General features: G+C 40.9%; 3 protein-coding genes across 3 annotated transcripts; 1 reads left to right on the forward strand and 2 right to left on the reverse strand.

The window, feature by feature from the left end:
• Positions 1–562: 562 nt before the first annotated feature.
• On the reverse strand, positions 563–6,617 carry LOC115621872 (cytoplasmic aconitate hydratase). Its single transcript, XM_030515697.1, has 11 exons — positions 6,517–6,617; positions 6,343–6,435; positions 5,055–5,224; positions 4,783–4,998; positions 4,207–4,717; positions 4,039–4,139; positions 3,837–3,953; positions 1,757–2,411; positions 1,247–1,679; positions 904–1,189; positions 563–835 (listed from the first exon to the last, which is right to left on the reverse strand). Exons 1-11 carry the CDS (start codon positions 6,521–6,523, stop codon positions 725–727), a joined length of 2,700 nt encoding a protein of 899 aa, XP_030371557.1. The 5' UTR covers positions 6,524–6,617; the 3' UTR covers positions 563–724.
• A 129-nt stretch (positions 6,618–6,746) lies between these two features.
• On the forward strand, positions 6,747–7,672 carry LOC115620822 (exosome complex component RRP46). The gene is made up of 3 exons (XM_030514252.1): positions 6,747–6,877; positions 6,947–7,182; positions 7,245–7,672. The coding sequence occupies exons 1-3, from the start codon at positions 6,772–6,774 to the stop codon at positions 7,602–7,604; spliced, it is 702 nt and encodes a 233-aa protein (XP_030370112.1). The 5' UTR covers positions 6,747–6,771; the 3' UTR covers positions 7,605–7,672.
• On the reverse strand, positions 7,634–9,461 carry LOC115620821 (CDK5RAP1-like protein). The gene has a single exon (XM_030514251.1). It carries the CDS (start codon positions 9,424–9,426, stop codon positions 7,681–7,683), a length of 1,746 nt encoding a protein of 581 aa, XP_030370111.1. The 5' UTR covers positions 9,427–9,461; the 3' UTR covers positions 7,634–7,680.
• Positions 9,462–19,440: the final 9,979 nt, after the last annotated feature.

A 19,440-nucleotide genomic window follows, 5' to 3' on the forward strand; every position in this document is an offset into this window, starting at 1 on the left:
GCTATGGTTTGGTTAACTACAGATAAGCATGCATCTTAGAAGGGAATAATATTTTCGACTGTCTTCACTTTTATTTCATCACTTTTTGATTTGATGTCACTTGTAAGGTTTAAAAAAATATATATATTTTCCAAGGTGTCTAATATATTATAATTTGTTATAAACCAAATCGTAGACCAATTTAGAATGTATCTAACTTTTATTTTTAAAAGTTCTGTTCAGATCTGTTTACTGTGATCAGCACATTTTAAAAATCCCAGACATAAATGTTGATAAGAAACTGATAATAGTTTACAAATTCCTATCGAAGAACGGAATGTGTGAACACGTCTGTTCTTAGTGATAAGGCAACTAAGTAATTTTGGAAGATTATTGCTAATAGTCAGATTAGTAAACAGATTGATAGCCTCTAGTCAAGGAAATAGGTTCTGGGTTTCTCATAATAAGAATGTCTAGTTAGCAAGAATAACAGAAAATCAAACTACTGTGCGTCCATTTCGATTTGTTTTCGTTGTTGTTCTAACGAATTATTGCCTAGAATCAACCAAAATATTGCCACAAATTCTTATTAAAAGCATTGTCTATGCCTAATTTTATTGGTTCGACCAAAGGGGAAAGCAGGAAAGCATCCACCACACAATAAAATCCTAAATGACTACAATGTATTCAAAATGCCAGTGGAATATAAAAAATAACGAAGAAAAACAAAATGTGGAGTACAAATTTAGGCGAGCATTTTGCGTATCATGTAGTTTAAGATGCCGCCATTCTGGTAGTAAGTGATGTCCACCTCAGTGTCGAAGCGCAATACGGTCTCGAAAACTGTGCCATCAGCCTGAAAGAACGAAGATCGGCATCAATTACATAACCGCAAACTGTAACTATCTGTTGACTTGGGCTTACCTCAACTTGTATTCTCTGGCCGGGCTTGAGTCCGCTTTCGGGGAATGCAATGTTGTAGACCTCCCTGCCGCTCAACTTCAGCGTCTCGGCATTCTGTCCCGGCAGGAATTGTAGGGGAATAATTCCCATGCCCACCAGGTTGGAGCGATGAATGCGTTCGTAGGACTCAGCAATGACCGCCTTAATGCCCAACAAGAAAGGACCCTTAGCAGCCCAGTCTCGGCTAGAACCGCTACCATAATCCTTGCCAACAACCAACACCAGAGGAGTGCCCTCCTCGCGATAACTGCAATGATCACAAACTCGTTAAATGTTTATCGCAGAGCTTAGGCCGAGCACCTACCGTTCAGCTGCATCAAAGATGTCCATCTCCTCCTGGCTGGGTATGTGCAGGGTGCGTGGCCCGGTCTTTGTGACCAATTTGTTCACTAGGCGAATATTGGCAAAGGTGCCACGTGCCATGATCGCATCGTTGCCACGACGTGAACCGTACGAATTGAAATCTCTGGGCGTCAGGTTGCGTTCGGAGAGGAAACGCGCTGCCGGCGAGTTTCTAGCAATGGAGCCAGCGGGCGAGATGTGATCCGTGGTCACCGAATCGCCGAGGAAGAGCAGGCAACGTGCCTTTTGGATACTCTGCAGCTTTGGCAAATCCCTAGTCATGCCCTCAAAGAACGGCGGACGCTTAATGTACGTGGATTCGGCGCTCCAGGGATACAGCTTGCCATCGGACACCTGTAGAGTTTGCCAGTCCTCTGAGCCCAGCTCGATTTTGCCTGTGCATTAAAATATATAATTAGACTCAAGAGTTTGGGCAGCCTGGTTTGTAGGGGGATCTTTAGTTTTCACTTACTGTAGACCTCCTGGAACATGGCGGGTATGACGTGCTTGTTCTCCACCTCTTGAATCTCGGTGCGTGTTGGCCAAATGTCGCGTAGGAAGACATTGTTGCCTTGGCCATCCACACCCAATGGCTCCTTCTCAAAGTCAATATCCACACGACCAGCAATGGCATAGGCAATGACCAGCAACGGGCTGGCCAAGTAGTTCGCACGCGTATTGGGATGGATGCGACCCTCGAAGTTACGATTGCCGGAAAGAACGCCACAGCAGACCAGACTATTCTTTTCAATCGTGTTCACGACATTGTCGTCCAGTGGGCCGGAGTTACCAATGCAGGTCATGCAGCCATAGCCCACAATATCAAAGCCAAGTTGCTCCAGGTAAGGTATAACACCAGATTCCTTCAGATAATAGGTGACCACACCAGAGCCAGGCGAAAGAGAGGTCTTGATGTAGGGCAGAATGCTCAGACCCTTCTCGACGGCATTCTTAGCCAGCAAACCGGCACCCAACATGACCGACGGGTTTGAGGTGTTGGTGCAGGATGTAATCGCTGCAATAACCACCGAACCATGCTGAATCTTATACGTCTTGCCATCGTCCCACTGGAACTCGCCGCTGGCGGACAGCGCCTCCGGTGCGATTGCGAAACCCTTGAAGCCGACCTAAAATTCAATCAAAATAAATACGTTGCTCAACAGTGTCAAGAATATGCGCGTTCAATGCCCTTGCACTTAACACAGTCGAACCACCTTAAGTGTGTTTAGAGATTAGTCGAGTGTTTCTAGAAATTGCTGCGACTTTTTTCGACTGTGATGAGTTGGAAATCTTCGAGTTGTAAGTGTTTGATTATCAGTTTTTAATACATACATATGTGTGAGTATGTTGTTATGAAATAGACAAGTAAATAATTCCTAGATAATAGCTGCCTATGGAATAGATTTCGTTGGTATTTATTTTATGTTTTTAAAGCTTTAAATAATAACATTATAAATTCAATATTCCCAATTGCTTTCTTTTAAAATCAAATAGACATATTGAAAAGTTTAAGTTTTTCTTTTAAAGACACTAATCATTATATTTAGCTTACAAAATGCTTGAATCAGCATTGAATCAAGTGGAGTTTTAAAAAGTTCTGCTGTAAAAGTGGACCGGCCATGAGGCTTCCACGTAGACTAATGAAAAGTAAACAGTCGTTTTTTTGGCTTTAGAAATGAAAATCGGTCACCTATGCGTCTTGTCAGCATATAAGTAGTATGCACATGCTTGTATGTGCATCCACAGGTCAATTTGATAGGTTTGCCTGTATATTATAGTATGTAGGTCAGTTTGTTTGCGGAAGCGTGCGCATGACGACCCAACACCTCGAGCTGCGCGAACTCTCGGTTGGATGCAAAGCAAACCGGGTTCACTGAGCTCGCTGTGCACCTTGCACGGGCTGCATTTGCAAATATCCAGCGACGAATTGCAATAAAAACAAATTGTGTTTGTTCATAATTTTAGTAATTCGGCATAAAAATGTCGAGCATGCCAGAAATTGGGGGCCTTAGTAACGCAAACCTAAGCGAATTTTGCCAATAGCCAAAAAGCGATCGGCTGGAAATCTGATGCGCTGGCAGCGGCCATTGAACGTGCCTGCCCAGCTTATAAGAACGTGGAGTCCAATTGCTGGCTTTCAGTTTCGGAATGGTACGTGTTAAGTTGGGGTGCTGCCTGCCTGCCTTGCACTTCACAGGGAGCTGCGTTAAGCGATCGTTGGACTATTCATAAAGCTAGACACCAGTATTGCAGTGCGTTGAAGAGTGAATTGTTGAAGCTTCGTCCTGAATTTATATCGAGTTATCTAAGGAAATAGTAGCCGTGATTTTTCATACGATCTTCTCACATATCACAGTTGCTGTTTCTTTTAGATAGCTCTTTTGTAAGCAGCGTTTCGGCTAGTGTTAAGCTTAATACAAGTATATGTGTGAGTGTGCGTGTGCATTAGCGAGACAGTTTCAATTTATGGGATACACTAAGTTCAGTTTTGTCAGATCCTCAACATCACTGGGCTTTGTTTATCTCATAAGAGCGAAATTAGTACAACTTACCGGATTTGTTAGACAGGACTTGAAGTCCTCGAGCATGTTGGAGACAGAGACGCGATCGTGTGGGCGCTTGGGACCTGAAACTGATGTAACAACCGTTGACAAGTCCAAAGTGATGGTCTACAACGCAAATTGAATAAAAGGATAAAGGTATTTTAATTGCAGATATGCGACTGACTATTCAGAAATGGTTTCAAAAACAAACCTGCGTGAACTTTGGATCCTGAGCCTCATCCGAATAGTTGCGCAGCTGCTGTGTGGCCTCCAGATATCTCTGAATGATTTCGATCTTCTTTTCAGAGCGATCTATGGGAAGAAGAATACAAGTATGGTTATTCGATTTTAAAGACAGCATTTAATAAGAATTACTCACTTGTTTGTCTCATGTAATTCAGCGTATTCAGATCGATGGGGAAATAGCCGACAGTAGCGCCGTACTCAGGACACATGTTACTGATTGTTGCACGATCGGCAATGCTCAGCTCTCCGACGCCTGGACCATAGAACTCCACAAATTTGCCCACCACGCCCAATTGACGCAAATGCTTGGTAATCGTCAACACCAAATCGGTGGAAGTCACCAGAGGCCCAAGTTTTCCCACCAACTTGTAGCCAATAACCTCAGGCAACAACATGGAAATCGATTGACCCAGCATAACAGCTTCAGCCTCAATGCCACCCACACCCCAGCCGAGCACGCCCAGGCCGTTGATCATGGTCGTGTGCGAATCCGTGCCAACAACGCTGTCGGGGTACAGGATTTTTGCGCCAGTGCCGGCCTCTACTTCGAAGACAACGCGTGCCAGATACTCCAAGTTCACTTGATGTACAATACCCGAGCCGGGAGGTACGATCAGCATATTGTTAAAGGCACGTGCACCCCACTAAGCAAATAGACAAGACGAGATGTAATACTTTGTGAGAGCTTGTAGATAGGTCTGATGCTCACCTTAAGGAAAGTGAAGCGTTCCTTGTTGCGCTCAAACTCCAAATTCTGATTCTTAGCCAGTGCATCACCGCTGCGTGCAAAGTCTACCTGCACAGAGTGATCGATGACCAAATCTGCGGGGCAAATGGGATTTATTTTCTCAGGATTACCGCCCAAGTCAAGCACAGCATCGCGCATTGCGGCAAAATCTACAACGGCAGGCACGCCGGTGAAATCCTGCAGGAAATCAAGTAGATCTACAGAATATTCCAATATAACTAGCAACTACTGACCTGCAGAATGACGCGTGCGGGCTTAAAGGACACCTCCACATCATTGGTGCCCTGCTGCAGCGTGGGCGTCCAGCTGAGTATGCTCTGCACATCCTTTTCCAACACGTGGAAATTGTCGCAATTGCGAACGGCAGACTCCAATAGCACACGGATAGAGTATGGTAATTGCCCTGAAAGGAAGTAAAATTGTAAGGCATTTCAAAATGAATTCATATTTACTAAAATTACGTTATGGAAACTAATATTATCAACTTTTAGAAAAATAATTATATTTAATTGTTTTTATTTATTAATTACTTCTGTGTTACTTCTTTTGGGAAAATCTATCTTAAAAGTAAAATGAATGTTTATAACACTAGAAGAATTGTATTAAATTCCAAATCGAATCTCAGTTTTCCAGCTAATATGAGATGGTTTTTGTTAAAATGGCACGTAGAATTAGAAACATTGCCTTGTTTTTTGTAGTTATAAGATTTCGCCATTCATTATCATTTCGTTTACAATTCTTTTTACACACCTTTAGTAAAAAATTTGGCTGATAAGAGATTACGTTGCTTATCGCACAGTGGTTCAAGATCGTGTCTTCCTGTTGGTTGCAGTTAATCGTCCGATAGACTGACAACTAATAAAAGAAACCACCTTTTGAACCCGACGCACGCGACACCGTCAAAACATGCGATTGTTTTCTAAGATATGTTTCGAAGGCAACTGAAGACGACGTTCAGAAAAAAGATCACCTCATCAGCAACAACAGATTAAAGTGCTCGTCTTCCTACGGGACTCTGATAAGTGGATGCCTCATGTATTTGTTCATGAACTTGAGAACCGCACAATAAGCGAGCACAGACGCGCATTTTTCTTATCTCGACATGCTCGTTTCAGCGCATATACATATACTATGTATATATGAAGGGACAAATTGAGAAGCTCAACGAGCAGCTAATTAACAAAATCAGCAACAACTTTCGCTTTCGCCGTGCGCTTTGGAAAGCTGAAACTAACTTGCGGCGCTGCCTCTTATCGGCAACGTAGCCGACGTCGCAGCTCAATGACACCACTTGGTCTTGCAAATTAAAGCAATCGCCGACGCTGCGCCCGCAATGGGCGCAAGCTCTGATGGTCGCGTGTGCGGGGTCAAACTTCAAGATTGAAAAATCAGCGCATTCAACAGGTGTTCTTGTTCAGACCACAAGCTTTCAATAATTCCAGTTTGTGTGCTGAGGTTGAAAAGCCTCATAAACAAACTCTAAAACCACGTCACCTCCCTTGTCCAATCTCTTCTACTTACCATACTTTCTGTCGATCGAGGCCAAGTCGAAATATTTGTAGACGGTGCCGTCTTGGGTGAAAGACTTTTCAAATTGAGCAAATGGATTGGCGCCTGAGAACAATATATGGCGTTAGTTATATAAGGATGATGTGCATCTTAAGAGAGAGGCCGCTGATTTCAGCCCAGACTTACCGGCCATTATTGCTTTTTATATTGCGTATTAGTAAAAGAGTATTCCCACCTTTACTGAACTTACTCCGGACGAGCAAAGTGTGCAAGTGAAATCCAAACAGCTTTTGGTTAGAGATGAAAGCATCATCGTTGCACGCAAGTTATCGATAACGATAGCACAAGCTGGGTTGCCGCAGGAGTATCGATGCTCGTTAGCGGCATTGTTTTTGATAGCACGCGCACGTTGTTTTTATTTCATTTAGCTGCTAATCAACAATGGAAAAACAGAAAGATGAAAAATCTGGCAATGAGAAATTACGCCAAATGAGCTGCGAGTTTAATTCGTTGTCTCGTTGCGATGGCTCTGTTATGTATAGCCAAGGTTTGTGGGGAGCAAAACAAATCCGTTGAGCGGCCGGTTTACTAAGAATTGCTTCTTCTTCCTTCCTAGGCGCCACAATTGTTATTGCCGCAGTAATTGGACCCGTTGAGACGAAAACACAGAATCTGTGCATAGATGGCAGCTACTTGGAGTGCAATTATAGGCCCAAGGCTGGACTGCCGCAGGTGAAGGAGCGCATAAGAGAAGCGGCCATACGAGATGTGCTAGAACTGGCGCTACTAAGTGAATCGTATCCCCGTTCAAAAATGTCCGTACAGGTGCAGGAACTAGAGGATCGTGGCAGTGTGAGTGGCATATGCGCCTTGTAAATGTTAAGTCACTCAATATTTTTGTTGTTGTTGTGCAGATGGACGCGTGTGCTCTGAATGCTTCTTGTTTGGCTATGTTAATTGGCGGCCTGCCCATGAAATACAGTTTCGCAGCGGTGCATTGCATTATCAATGAAAAGGGTGAGATCGTGCTCGATCCAGATCTAAGCGAGATGCAGCATCAGCGTGCTAGCTTTACATTTGCCTTTGACTCAGTGGAGGGTAACTTGTTGCTGATACAAACAAAGGGTTCGTTCAAAATTGCAGAATTCAATGATATCGAATGCCTATGTCGCGCGGCCAGTGCGCAGATCTTTGAGTTCTACCGCAGTCATTTAGCCAATTACCATGGCAGAGCTTCAAAAGAGACCGCGACGACCCCCATGGAGGAAACGTGATATGCATTAAAGAATGAAAAAATTGCTGATACGAAATTAAAGCTCGTATTATTTTTGTTTAATGTCAACTGTTGGTTCATCTGTTATTGTTGTGGTACATGGATATGCTGCTGATCTCGAGCGGGGTGCCCTTCAGCACCTGCGAGTTTGACTCATTAATGCGTGTGATCACAAAATCACCAACTTCTATGTGTCTGGAGACGCCATTCGCACCCGTGGGTAAACTGCAGGATGGCACTATGACCTTTATGTTCGCATCATTGCGTCCAAACCAATGCGATTCGGACCTTTTACTTTTGCCCTCGATCAGAATCAGCTGATTCTGGCCTACGAAGCGGCTTTGTAGCCTTTCGGCTCCATTTCGAAAACTCTGGACCATGCGTTGCAATCGTGCCGTTTTCACTGCGACTGGCACATCATCCTTATAGCGTCGATGTGCGGTGGTCTTCTCACGCATGCTATACGCAAACAAATAGGCCACATTATAGCCCACTTGATCGATCAGTGTGATTGTATCTTCGAATTCCGACTCCGTTTCGCCACAAAAACCGCAGATGAAATCGCTGGAAAAGCTGACCTCGGGCAGTATTTCATGAATGTGATCAACGAGCTGTAGGTACGCCTCCCTCGTATAACCTCGACGCATTCTGGTTAGTACCTCTGTGTTGCCCGATTGCGCCGGCAGATGCAGCTGCTTGCACACATTTGGATAGTCACGAATAACGTGCAGTACCTCATCGGAGAAATCCTTAGGATGCGGCGATGTGAAGCGTATGCGCATTTCTGGTACAGCCTCGGCCACAGCTTGGAGGAGCGCAGCAAAGGGCAACCCGCCAATCCTGGGCTTGTACACTGTGCTAAATCCAGCGGCCATATTAGCGTCTGAAGTATGGTCCGTACTCTTATCTCTATAGGAGTTGACATTTTGCCCCAGGAGTGTCACTTCCTTGACGCCTTGGTCCCGAAGTGCCTGCACCTCCCCCACAATTGATTGCAATGGTCGCGAGCGTTCACGCCCTCGCGTAAAAGGCACTATGCAATAAGAGCACATGTTGTCGCATCCACGCATTATGGAAACGAAAGCCGTGGGCGATTCATCATTTAATCGAACGGGCATTACATCCGCATAGGTCTCATCTAGCGACAGCAGCACGTTAATGGCTGAATTTCCATAGTGTCGAGCAACTGCCAACAATCTTGGCAGATCCTTGTAACTGTCAGGTCCTGCTATGACGTCTACACACTGCTCCTTATCTAGCAGGCGCTCCTTCAGTCGCTCAGCCATGCAGCCAAGCAGTGTGAGCTGCAGTCCACGTTTCTTTCCTCGACGTTCTTTCAGAGACCGCAAGTGCACCAAACGATTCCAAATCTTTTGCTCGGCGCCATCGCGCACGGCACAAGTAACGAGCATGACGACATCGGCCTGCCGCAGATCCTCGCAGCGCTGATAACCATTCTGCTTTAGTATGCTCCAAACCACTTCAGTGTCGTTTGTGTTCATCTGACAGCCATAGACTTCGAAATAGACACGCCTTCCATTTCCATTGTAATCGATGGCATTCAGATAGGGTACGCTGTTCTCCTCCACTTCATCAGCATGAGTTTCATTCAGCTTTAGCCTGGACAAAGGTTTTGCTGTGAAGAAATCCTGCAGCCCCGGCCCGCGACTTATCTGCTCCAAGAAAGTCTCACGTGTGGCAGTTTTGTTTGTGGCGGTAGTTGTTTGTGTTGCTGCTGCAGCTGCTTTGCTTTGTGTGCGCTGTTGTTGCCAACGCCAACTATTGCGCAGATAACTGGTGACAGTTGGCCACCGCGCTTTCATGGCACTCTTATTTATTAATAATTACAATTAACATGTAATTATGCAAGCGTTTAAAAAAACACTTGTTTTCTATTGTGAGTAATCGATAACAATGGTCCATCGATAGATTCACGATAGTGCAAAGGCGCGGAAAAATTTAAATCAAATTTAAACAAAATTCAAATGAAGCTTAGCTAAGTAGATGAACTTTGTTGTTCTTCGTAGTGCACTCCAAAGCGTATTGTCTATTCTTTGAATATGGGAACGGATTTTTAAAACTGTCACTGGTCTGGCAGCCTTTACAGGGCTGCCAGTTGATGAAACCCAAAACCGTTTTCGAAGTAGTTGCAAAATCTTGCCGCTTGAGGACGCTACTAAAATTTGTCCTAAAAATGTTCCGCTAATAAGTAAGATTTTCAAATTGGATTCTTTGAAGTTCATAATATTCAAAATAGCTAGAATTAAATTAAATTTTATTTATTTTTTTTTTTTATTCTGCTTTTAAACATAATAAACATATTTCTCAAACAAGCCAATTCCTAAAAATAGGCTATTTTGTAATTTGTTGTAAAATTAAGTTTAAAATTTCTTGTTATGAATTTATTATTATTTATTAATAATATTAATATTTATTATTTCTGTTTTAAAGATTTATATAATCTAATATTTTAAAAAAGCATTGCCATGAAGGAAATTAAACACTGCCTATTACTGCGTATATACTAAATATTAATATCTATATCTAGGCTGGTTCACTGCGATATGACACCAACCCCTTTTTGTTCGATCTTATAAATAAATCAAGAAAGACAAATGCATGTAGCGCCAAATATGTAATATCACAGCCTAAGGTCGCAAAATAAGAATATAGATTCATCACTGAAAGAAATAGCATATAAAACATATAAATATTTGAATATAATATAACATTTGGTCGAACTTAATTTCTTAACGGGGGCTATTTTAAAAGTTTTTCCCTCAACCACACAATGCACCTTGCACTAATTACTTGCTATATTTCCTTTTGACCAAAATCGGCATACCACATAGTAGAGGACTGTCTACAGCCGGAGCCGACAATAAGAAATTACCCAGCCTCATTATGAGCTTATCGTGGTCATGTTAATAATACACAGGTGAGGACAGTGCTAGATGAGGCACAGTAAGAGCATCGCTTCCCTTCTCCTCGGGATAAGTCAACGCATTTGTAACTGCATTGTCTGGTGTCGGCATCTTGTGGTTTTGTGGGTCAATAACTGAATAATTGCGTTAAGCAGAATGTGTGCATAAATTCAAGCGAGTTGCTGTCCGACTGCAAAAACAAGGACGAGATGGTTGCATAAATATGTAATGGGAACGGCATTCAAACATACATACAAGTATATACATACCTCTGTATATATGTATGTATGTACATATTTGTAAACAGTTACTAGCAAAAATATTTTAATGAAAATGAAATGAAAATTCCAGTTTTGGCCAAAAGAATTTCGTAATTACAGCGAAAAAATGCTGTAATTAAATTCATGAAGTTTTTGCCTGGCGCGCAGCCTCGGGACAAGGAAGCGAGCATTGTCTGCCATTTTCTTGGCCCAAGTGGCCCAAATGCGTAAGTCTATGTGTGTGTGTGTGTGTGTGGGCTTTTTCCTCTTTCCTCCATCACCGTTCTCTGTTTTTGCCTCACGATGTTGGTTAAGCATTTTCTTGTATTTTCTCGCCACTTTTCCGCTAAAGTTATTTTCGCCTGAGTTCCCCTTCTATCCAACCAGCCAACCAGCTGCTATAAATCTTGACGCTGAAGTTTGACTCGAGCTCTATATGGTATATAGTAGTTGTACATGTATGTATGTGCGTAATTGTGTATAGAGTCCGCTGGCTTGCGCATACGCTGAACAGCTTATGCCCTTGGCTGCCACTATTGGCCAGCCTCGTCCTTTTCGGCCAAGTTGGCGTGCATTTTAAAAATGCCAGGGAATGTGGAGCTATGGCAAGGATGGTCGCGACCACAGCTTGTCAATAAATAATAAATAATTCAATTGCGCAAATTGTGTTTATTTTATACGCATATAATTTTTTGTCACAGCAATTAATCCGACATTTTTGCGCCGAAACACGCTCTGCTGGGAACAAAGTTTATAAGTCTGCCCGTTCAGCTAAAGCTAAAGCTGAGCAGTAAAAGCAGAAATGAAGAAATAGTTTTGTGAGATTTTGTTTATTTGATTTCTTTAAGCTTAGTCTATAAATCAATTTGAACATATTTTTCCAACATTATTAAGCCAAAAATACTGGTTTTTGGCTATGCCAAAATTATTTAATATATTTTCTATATTCCCACGGCAAATCACAACTCATGTTTTGTTGTTTTTGCCTATTTCAGGAATGACCCCCGCCATATAAACTTATCAAGTTCGTATACCCTATACCCGGGGAGAAGCAAGCATTTTTGAGCCTATTAACTATATATATTCTGAGCCAGCCTGACGAGATAAATCTTTTTAGTAATCGTTTATCTGTCTATCTGTTTGACTGTATGAACGTCTGGATTTCGGAAATGGCAGATTTTCAATGTACTCTATTCCATAGCTATATAAACTAAACTTTGCACATGTTAATAAATAAATAAACAAATTTCATTTAATTCGGTTAATTTAAAAACGTTTTTCTTATATTTTTTCTGAAAAAAAAAACGGAATTCTTTACCAAAATGTTTATTTTTTTATTTGCACACTTTTTCCCTATTTTAGCCAAAACATAATGTAACTATAAAATATAATTTTATTTCAACATTTTGGGGCAATAATTAATTAATTAAAAATAATAATTAAAGTATAATTTCAACAGCAAAATATGAACCTTCTGGATTAGACATCAATCCCTATTTTGGGTTTACTTAAGCGAGATATTGCAAAGACAATTTTCCAAAACAAACCACAGTTGTGGAAAAATATTCAAAAAATTTCGTAGAAACTTGTTCAAAAATTCATCAAGAATATTTAGGGATCCCCCTAAATGCGTTTTCAAGAATTCAGTTCCATAGCTAACTAAATTTCAATGTTAATTTGCAAACTTTGTTGAGCAAACGTTAAAAATCTGTGATTTATGTAATATATAGTACATAATTTGAAGAAACGGCTGCGACTTATAAATTGTTTTGTGTGGAACCGACCCCAAATATCTAATTCAAAACTGTAGACTCCGCGGGCACACTGATTGCCTTTGTTAGCTTTATGTGTTGTAATTGTTTCGCTTTGTGTGTAATACAAGTAATATCCATTAGAGTTAAGTAAGGTGTCACAATTATTAGTTATTACAAAAGTTCAAAAGATCCGCATTCAGCATAATTATTATTATGTTAGTAACGAGCCACAGATAATGTTCAAAAATGAAATTTCACTTTTACTCTCGAGTACATAAACCATCCGGCGAGAACAAAACCGGCTAACCGCGAACTCAACTAGTGCACAAATCCAAGCCCAAGCCCAAGCCCGACCCCAGTCCCACCTCCAACATCAATTTCAATCGCCCTTGCATCGTTGGCGCCCCCTGAAACAAAACGACAATTTTAGGCGCCATAACGTGGGCACACACATAATGAGCCTTTGAATGGCTCAATGCGTGGCCTTAAAATGACGCCCAAAGTTTACTTACCGTGCTTTTTTGTTTTTGTTTTTTTTTTTTTGTTTTGTGCTTAGTCAACACCCCCCTGGGTTCGACTCGGAGTTTTCTGTTCAATTTATGCGCTGTTTATGGCATTATACAACACTGAGCCCGTAGAAGCCCATCCCCAACTTCTCGGGCAGAGTAGAACTTGAAAGAGGGCGGGTGTGGGGCGTTGCTGTGCTGCTGTGGTGTTAACGGCACTGCTGAGAGTAATTCGGTAACCGAACCAAACTGAACAGAAGACGGCAACAACAACAACAACAATAGCTATAACAAAGAGAGCGCACGTTAATAGAAAATGGAGCCGTGTGCGTTGTCGTTAAATTGAAATTGTCGCGCAAATAAAAATTTGCATATTTTAGCATTGATTTCGAGCGCGACGACGCTCGCCAACCATTTGCCGACATGCCCGTGGGAGTTCTGGTTTCAGGCGAGCGTACGGGCAACCAATTCGGCGTATACGTAACGCTACACTTTCACGCTCATGCTTTCTACACTGGGAACTGGGAAGCCAAAAAGTGTGATGGCTTTGCCAATATTAATAAGCTGTTTCCTCTAAAATATTTTCACTTCTCACTTGACTTATTTTATTGTAATAATAACGATCCCATGGAAAGTTTTGTATAGGAACTACACATATACTACAAGTATATTTCGTGAATGAGCAATTCAAGGGTTGTTAAATCAAGAATAATAAATTGGAGATCCATTTAAACACAATTTATATTCCATATATCGACATACATAGTTCAGTACATATGGAATTTTGAAGTTGAGTAGGTCGTAATGTCCACTTTTTTCAAATGTCAAGAAATTTGGGATGTTAAGTCAGGGAACACAACAATTATTCCCCAACAGCGGCAAAAAAAGAAAATATTCCCAAAAAAGCATGTAAATAAGGGCTTTAAGTGCTTTGGCCTAATGAGTGGGTGCATGGAGTGCAGCACAGTTGCTGTCTACAGTAAATCCTGACGCTGTCACAATAAAATCCACTCAAGCTAAACATTCTTCAGCCATGTCAAACGACAGGCGTGTGGGCGAAGGGGGCGCGGGAGGGCAAGCAGGCCGGCACCGTTCATATTGTGCGCATATTTATGCATGCGGCAATGACAGAGAAGCAGAAGGAGAAGGAGACTGAGACTGAGAGGCGCAACAAATTTATGCGCTGCCGGGCATTGGACGAAGCTTATGGCCCAGCTTCTGCTAGTGTTGTCCGCCCGACTCTAGCTTCTGTTAGAGTTGCCCGCCCGACTCCAGCTGCTCCAAATGCTTAGCTCTGAACATCCAACAAGAAGAAAAAACAACAATTTCTCTGACTTTGCTTTTGCACGAAATAATAAAAATTGCTCATTGATTTATTTACGAGTTGTCTTGATGACCAGCTTTGTGCACCATGGAACTCCACGTAAAGTTTGGAGAAATATAATAATAGCTGTTCAGTTTTCTTTTACACTAAAATATTGGTTAAGAACGGTAATGACTTGAGGAACGACAGCCCTATGCTTTAAAGCTGTAAAAGGTGTCTTTCATAACATACTGCAGGCATTAAGGAACTAAAAAATAGGAGCCTAAGGTACGAGTCTGTGATCAAATTAATACGATGCTATAAAATGAAATATATTTAATCTAAATTTTGTTTAAATTGTAATAATGGCAACCTTCCTGACTGTTTTTAGTACCAGACCCCATCTGTTTAAAAAATGGCACGGTTTCATTCCGTTTGGGCAACAGACATCAAAGTTATTTTTAAATCCAGCCCTTTCTTAGTGGCTTAAAATTGTTTTGCGGTATATGCCGGGCTTCCTTGTATTGTAGAGCACGAGAAATATCGATAGCACTATCGATAGTTTCACATTTTTCGAACTATCGATGAAATTATGTCCACCATCGATAGTTCATTCATAGAACTGCACGTTAAAAGGAATACAGAAAATAGTTAAATGCAATTTTAATTAATTAATATTTATTTAGTGGTGTTGGCTGCGGCTGGAGTTGGAAAAAAGTGGACAAAAGTGAAAGTTAACATGTTTTAATGAGTAAGTCTTGTCTCAATGAAATGTGTGTTTTCCTTCTTTTTTAAGAAACAACAGTCTCTGAACCCGAAATTGTTCAACACTAATATGCACAAAAATATATCTTCTCAATAATTAATTATGGTTAAAGATCTGATGCGTATGATCGCATTGGATGTGCAGATTTTCAGCATTGTACAGGATCGTGACTTTAAATAAATTATAATGTTTTTCTAAATTCTTTTTATTGCATTCAAACTTCGATGGAACTATCGATAGTATCGATGGATTCATACAAAACTATCGAACACATCGATGGACTCTACTATCGATTGCTATCATGCATTTTCAGAAACTGTACATACTAGTATGTACATCAAGACAGATATTTGAGTCTTCGCCATTTTCTTTTCCGATGTATGAAAATCGAAGTTGATTTAAAATGGCGGCAATTTTATTTGGCCGATTTGCCAAACTAACACACTGTGCTGTTATCCGGAGCTTGTCTTTGATGGACATTGACTTACATAAAGTGGACTTGCATTCGTACTCAGTCGAGTCATTTAGTCACAAGTCGTAGATCTTTGTGTGTCAGTGTATGTGTGTGTGTGTGTGTGTGTGTGTGTGATGCCATGGCTTTTGACACACCATATTGCCGGCGCCTGCTACTGTCACTTGTTAGTGCGCAATAAAGCGCTTCGTTTAAATATTTATGAGCAGCAGAGACGTTGTCGGTTAAATTGCAGGCAAAACTTTAATAAGAGAGACGCCAAAGGACCACACACTTAACTCTGGTAATTTTCATTGTCACGTGGCGGTAATTACCGGTGTAGCCAGACACACACCCAAGCACACACACACACAGCATTGGGAGACGTACAGACAAGGCCACACACCAGACGTTGACGGCCACAGCTTTGAACTGCACACGCATTGCCATTCAACACTCTCCTCTCCACAGGCAGTCCAGCCACTCCACCACTCCATTTGGCATATCCTGCCGCGTTGCCCGGCGCATTTTACAATTTCAATTCATTGAATTTTAACAGCGCCTACAGCAACAGCAACAACATTACGTTGCCACGTCCTTAACCAGCAAAGTTTGTAAAACGTTATGTGCAACATTTGAACAGGGACAACAGCCAACACCAAAATGCAGCATCAGTCCATGGGCATTGTTGTTGCATAAAGCTGCTCGTTCAGTCGTCTGACTAAATGGCAGTCAATGCCGCCGTGCCACATTGCTGCTGGGCTCTGGTGGGGGCTGTAGCTTGGACTCGGTTCGAGCTCTGTCTCTCAGATATTAAAACGTGTTTTATCACGCGCCGCCATTTCGCGGCCATATTCATTCCAATTGCGGCCAGATTGGAGGCCAAAACGTGCGATGCTTTGTGGACAAGTTTTGAAGTGTGTGCTAATGCACTGTGCCTACCAATGGAGTACGTGTTTCCGTCTGTGTGTGTGTGTGTGAGTTATGAGTACAACAAAGTTAAAGCTGGCATTCAGTTTTGAAAAAGTCTTGTTTTCTAAATCAGTTCAATAAAGACTCATTATAGTTTTATATTTAATTACAGCTGAACATTTTGAGATACTCTTTTGGTTTTTATAACAGCATTTTCTTTGAGCAGGAAGTTTGATGACATATGTATATGCCTTTGAAGAGATGTCCTTGCTTCAACTTATGACTACAGATACTCTAATTAATATACTGTGGCTGCTTAGCCATTCATTTTTGAACGGATGAAGATATATGAAGTCTGGAAACCAGAGAAATTTTTCACAAATTTCAGCAATCTATTGCCACCACGATCATCAAGCGCCTAGATCTTAGACGAAGAAAGAAAGTGGAAATACTTCCAATCGTCGTAGGTAGGTGCGGCTGTAAACTGTTGTAAATAAGGATTATATATTGTCCGTACATTACTTTTCCCTTTTCATGCTTAAATTGCTCCTCTTTTTTTCTTTTCTTTATACTTGTATGTATTTAGATGTCTCAATGGTATTACCAGACAAAAGTATAATTAATATCAAGATATACTAAACCTTAATACTACACTGAGATATTATTTTTGCGTTTTTAATGTAGGTACTAATTTTGAATATTCCCTTAAGTCACTTAACCACTTCCCCAAAACTTAATCTAAACATTCAGAAGAAAACGACACTTAACTCTCAAGACACTTTAGAAAACTATTGACAAAACATCAATACCAACAAGAAACTCAATTGATTGACATCATCAGCAATGAAAGTAGATTTATCAACGAGCTAGCGGGGATCGCACGATGTGAGTTTGTTCCAGAGTAGGATCTCTGGATTCGAACCATGCTGCCATCATCATTACAGAATCTTTAATTTTATTTATTTATTTATGTCAAAAAACAAACAAACAAACATTGACTGTCGACATAGGAGGAACATATAGTACATTTATAAAAATTTTAAAAATCATCTTATAAGCTACAAGAACTTGATATCGAAGTCCCGATTTCTCATAAAATTTAATAATTGTCCAACCCAACACAGATATTAAATAAAGAATACCACGAAAAAAAAAAAAATGTTTTTGTAACGATCAACACATATATTTAAACCTTCTATTGAAAGGTAAAAGGGAATTAATATGTGTTTTGTGAAGTAAAATGGTTGTCGAGGCCTTTAATTAGAAGCGTTGGAATGCGAAAAAATATAGATTATCTCAAGGTTGATTTTGGTATTTATTTATTATTTTATTATATGAAACTCACAACCAGGATAACTCATACTGTACGTCAATTGTAGATGCCATATAACATTTTTATTGTAGTTACACTTCGGAGGATGCTATTCAAATTGGAAAAACTCACATTTGAGACAGCGAGCAGAATGTCAACGATGACAACGGGAATGGAGAGTATGTGGAAAAACAAATAAGACTCGAAAAACGGAAGGGTTGCAGCTTCAAATAACGACAAACCTAGCCCCAGTAAGCGGGAGCCAAGGGAGTTGAATGGGCCGAGGGGCAACGGGCGTTGGCAGCAGCTGCTGTTTGTCCTTTGCCGCCATTTTGTGCGTGTTGCTCGCTGTCCGTGAGTGAGTGAGTGAGTGTGTGTGCGTGTGCGTGTGTGTGTGTGTGTGTTTGGTACATTTTCGTTTTGCAATTTCATTAAATTCCAACATCCGCCATAAATCTTCCACTCTTCAGCACGGCTTCTGTGCTTTGAAGCGATAAAGGTACAACGCTCGTTGGCCTGCCTCGTCTCATATGCATGTATGTGTGTGTGTGTGTGTGTGTGTGTGTGTGTGTGTGTGTGTGTGTGTGCGTGCCTCTGTGTGCCTGTGCCCCCGAAAATGGCAACAACAAGAACAACAACTGGCGTAGCAGCATAGGTTTTATATTGGGATACACAAAATGGTCGTTGAAGTGGTTGAAAGCGATTATTCTGACTGCCAAAGGTTGACATGTATGTGATGCTATGTATGTGTATGCCTCTGTGTGTGTGTCTCTGTGTTTATATGTATGTCGCAACTAGCTAAATTGGGTAAGAACGCTCGTTTGGTCAATAGGTAGCCAAAAAGCTGTGTGGCAAGTCGGGGTTATTTGAATTGTGAACTGTGCAGATAAAATTGCTCAGGTTCTGAATCCAACTATCCCCTCTGTTAGTTTTAAATAAGCGTAAACATAAATCTAGCACATACGTCTTTCGAACGACTTAATACTTAGCTCACAAGCTTTATGACTTGTCCCAACTGATCGGTAGTCAATATTTTCCCTCTTATCGATTAGGCAGGATTTCAGAACTGCAGAAGCTTTTGCATTTTGATTCACTTTAGTCGGGTCAAGGCTATTTCTTTTATATATATATTATATTCAAGATTAAGCGAACTTTTTGTAAATCATTTGTAAATGATTTGAGGGACGTTGCGCTCCCCTACAAAAAATGTTTCCACATAAAGTCGACCACACGTTCATTATTATGACGCACTATTTCGCCTCAGTATGGAACTGAGTTGGATTTGTTGAGTTCATTGATCATATGCATACATTATTTTTTAAATGCATCATGCACTATTCAATCAAAATTGTAATTTTTTGGCCCACCCCTTTGGGAAAAGCTACCTACGCCCTTGTATATATGTACATATATAGCTTTCCATGAAACACATTCGAAAGACTGTCTTATTTAGTTAAGCAAATAAATTATAGCTACTTTTTAAAAACGAATGGTGTTTTCTTTTTCATTTAAAATAAGAACAACTCTTGAACACTATAGAATGACTTATGTAATTATGTTGTTTGTATTTAAACAAAAGCAAAAACAGGTATTAAATAAATGCAATGAAGACAAATAAGATTGAATCAAATTTTTAAAATTCCGAATGA

The sequence above is a fragment of the Scaptodrosophila lebanonensis genome, unplaced genomic scaffold (assembly GCF_003285725.1).
Source record: "Scaptodrosophila lebanonensis strain 11010-0011.00,11010-0021.00 unplaced genomic scaffold, SlebRS2 tig00000024-arrow-pilon, whole genome shotgun sequence".
Lineage (NCBI taxonomy): Eukaryota > Metazoa > Arthropoda > Insecta > Diptera > Drosophilidae > Scaptodrosophila > Scaptodrosophila lebanonensis.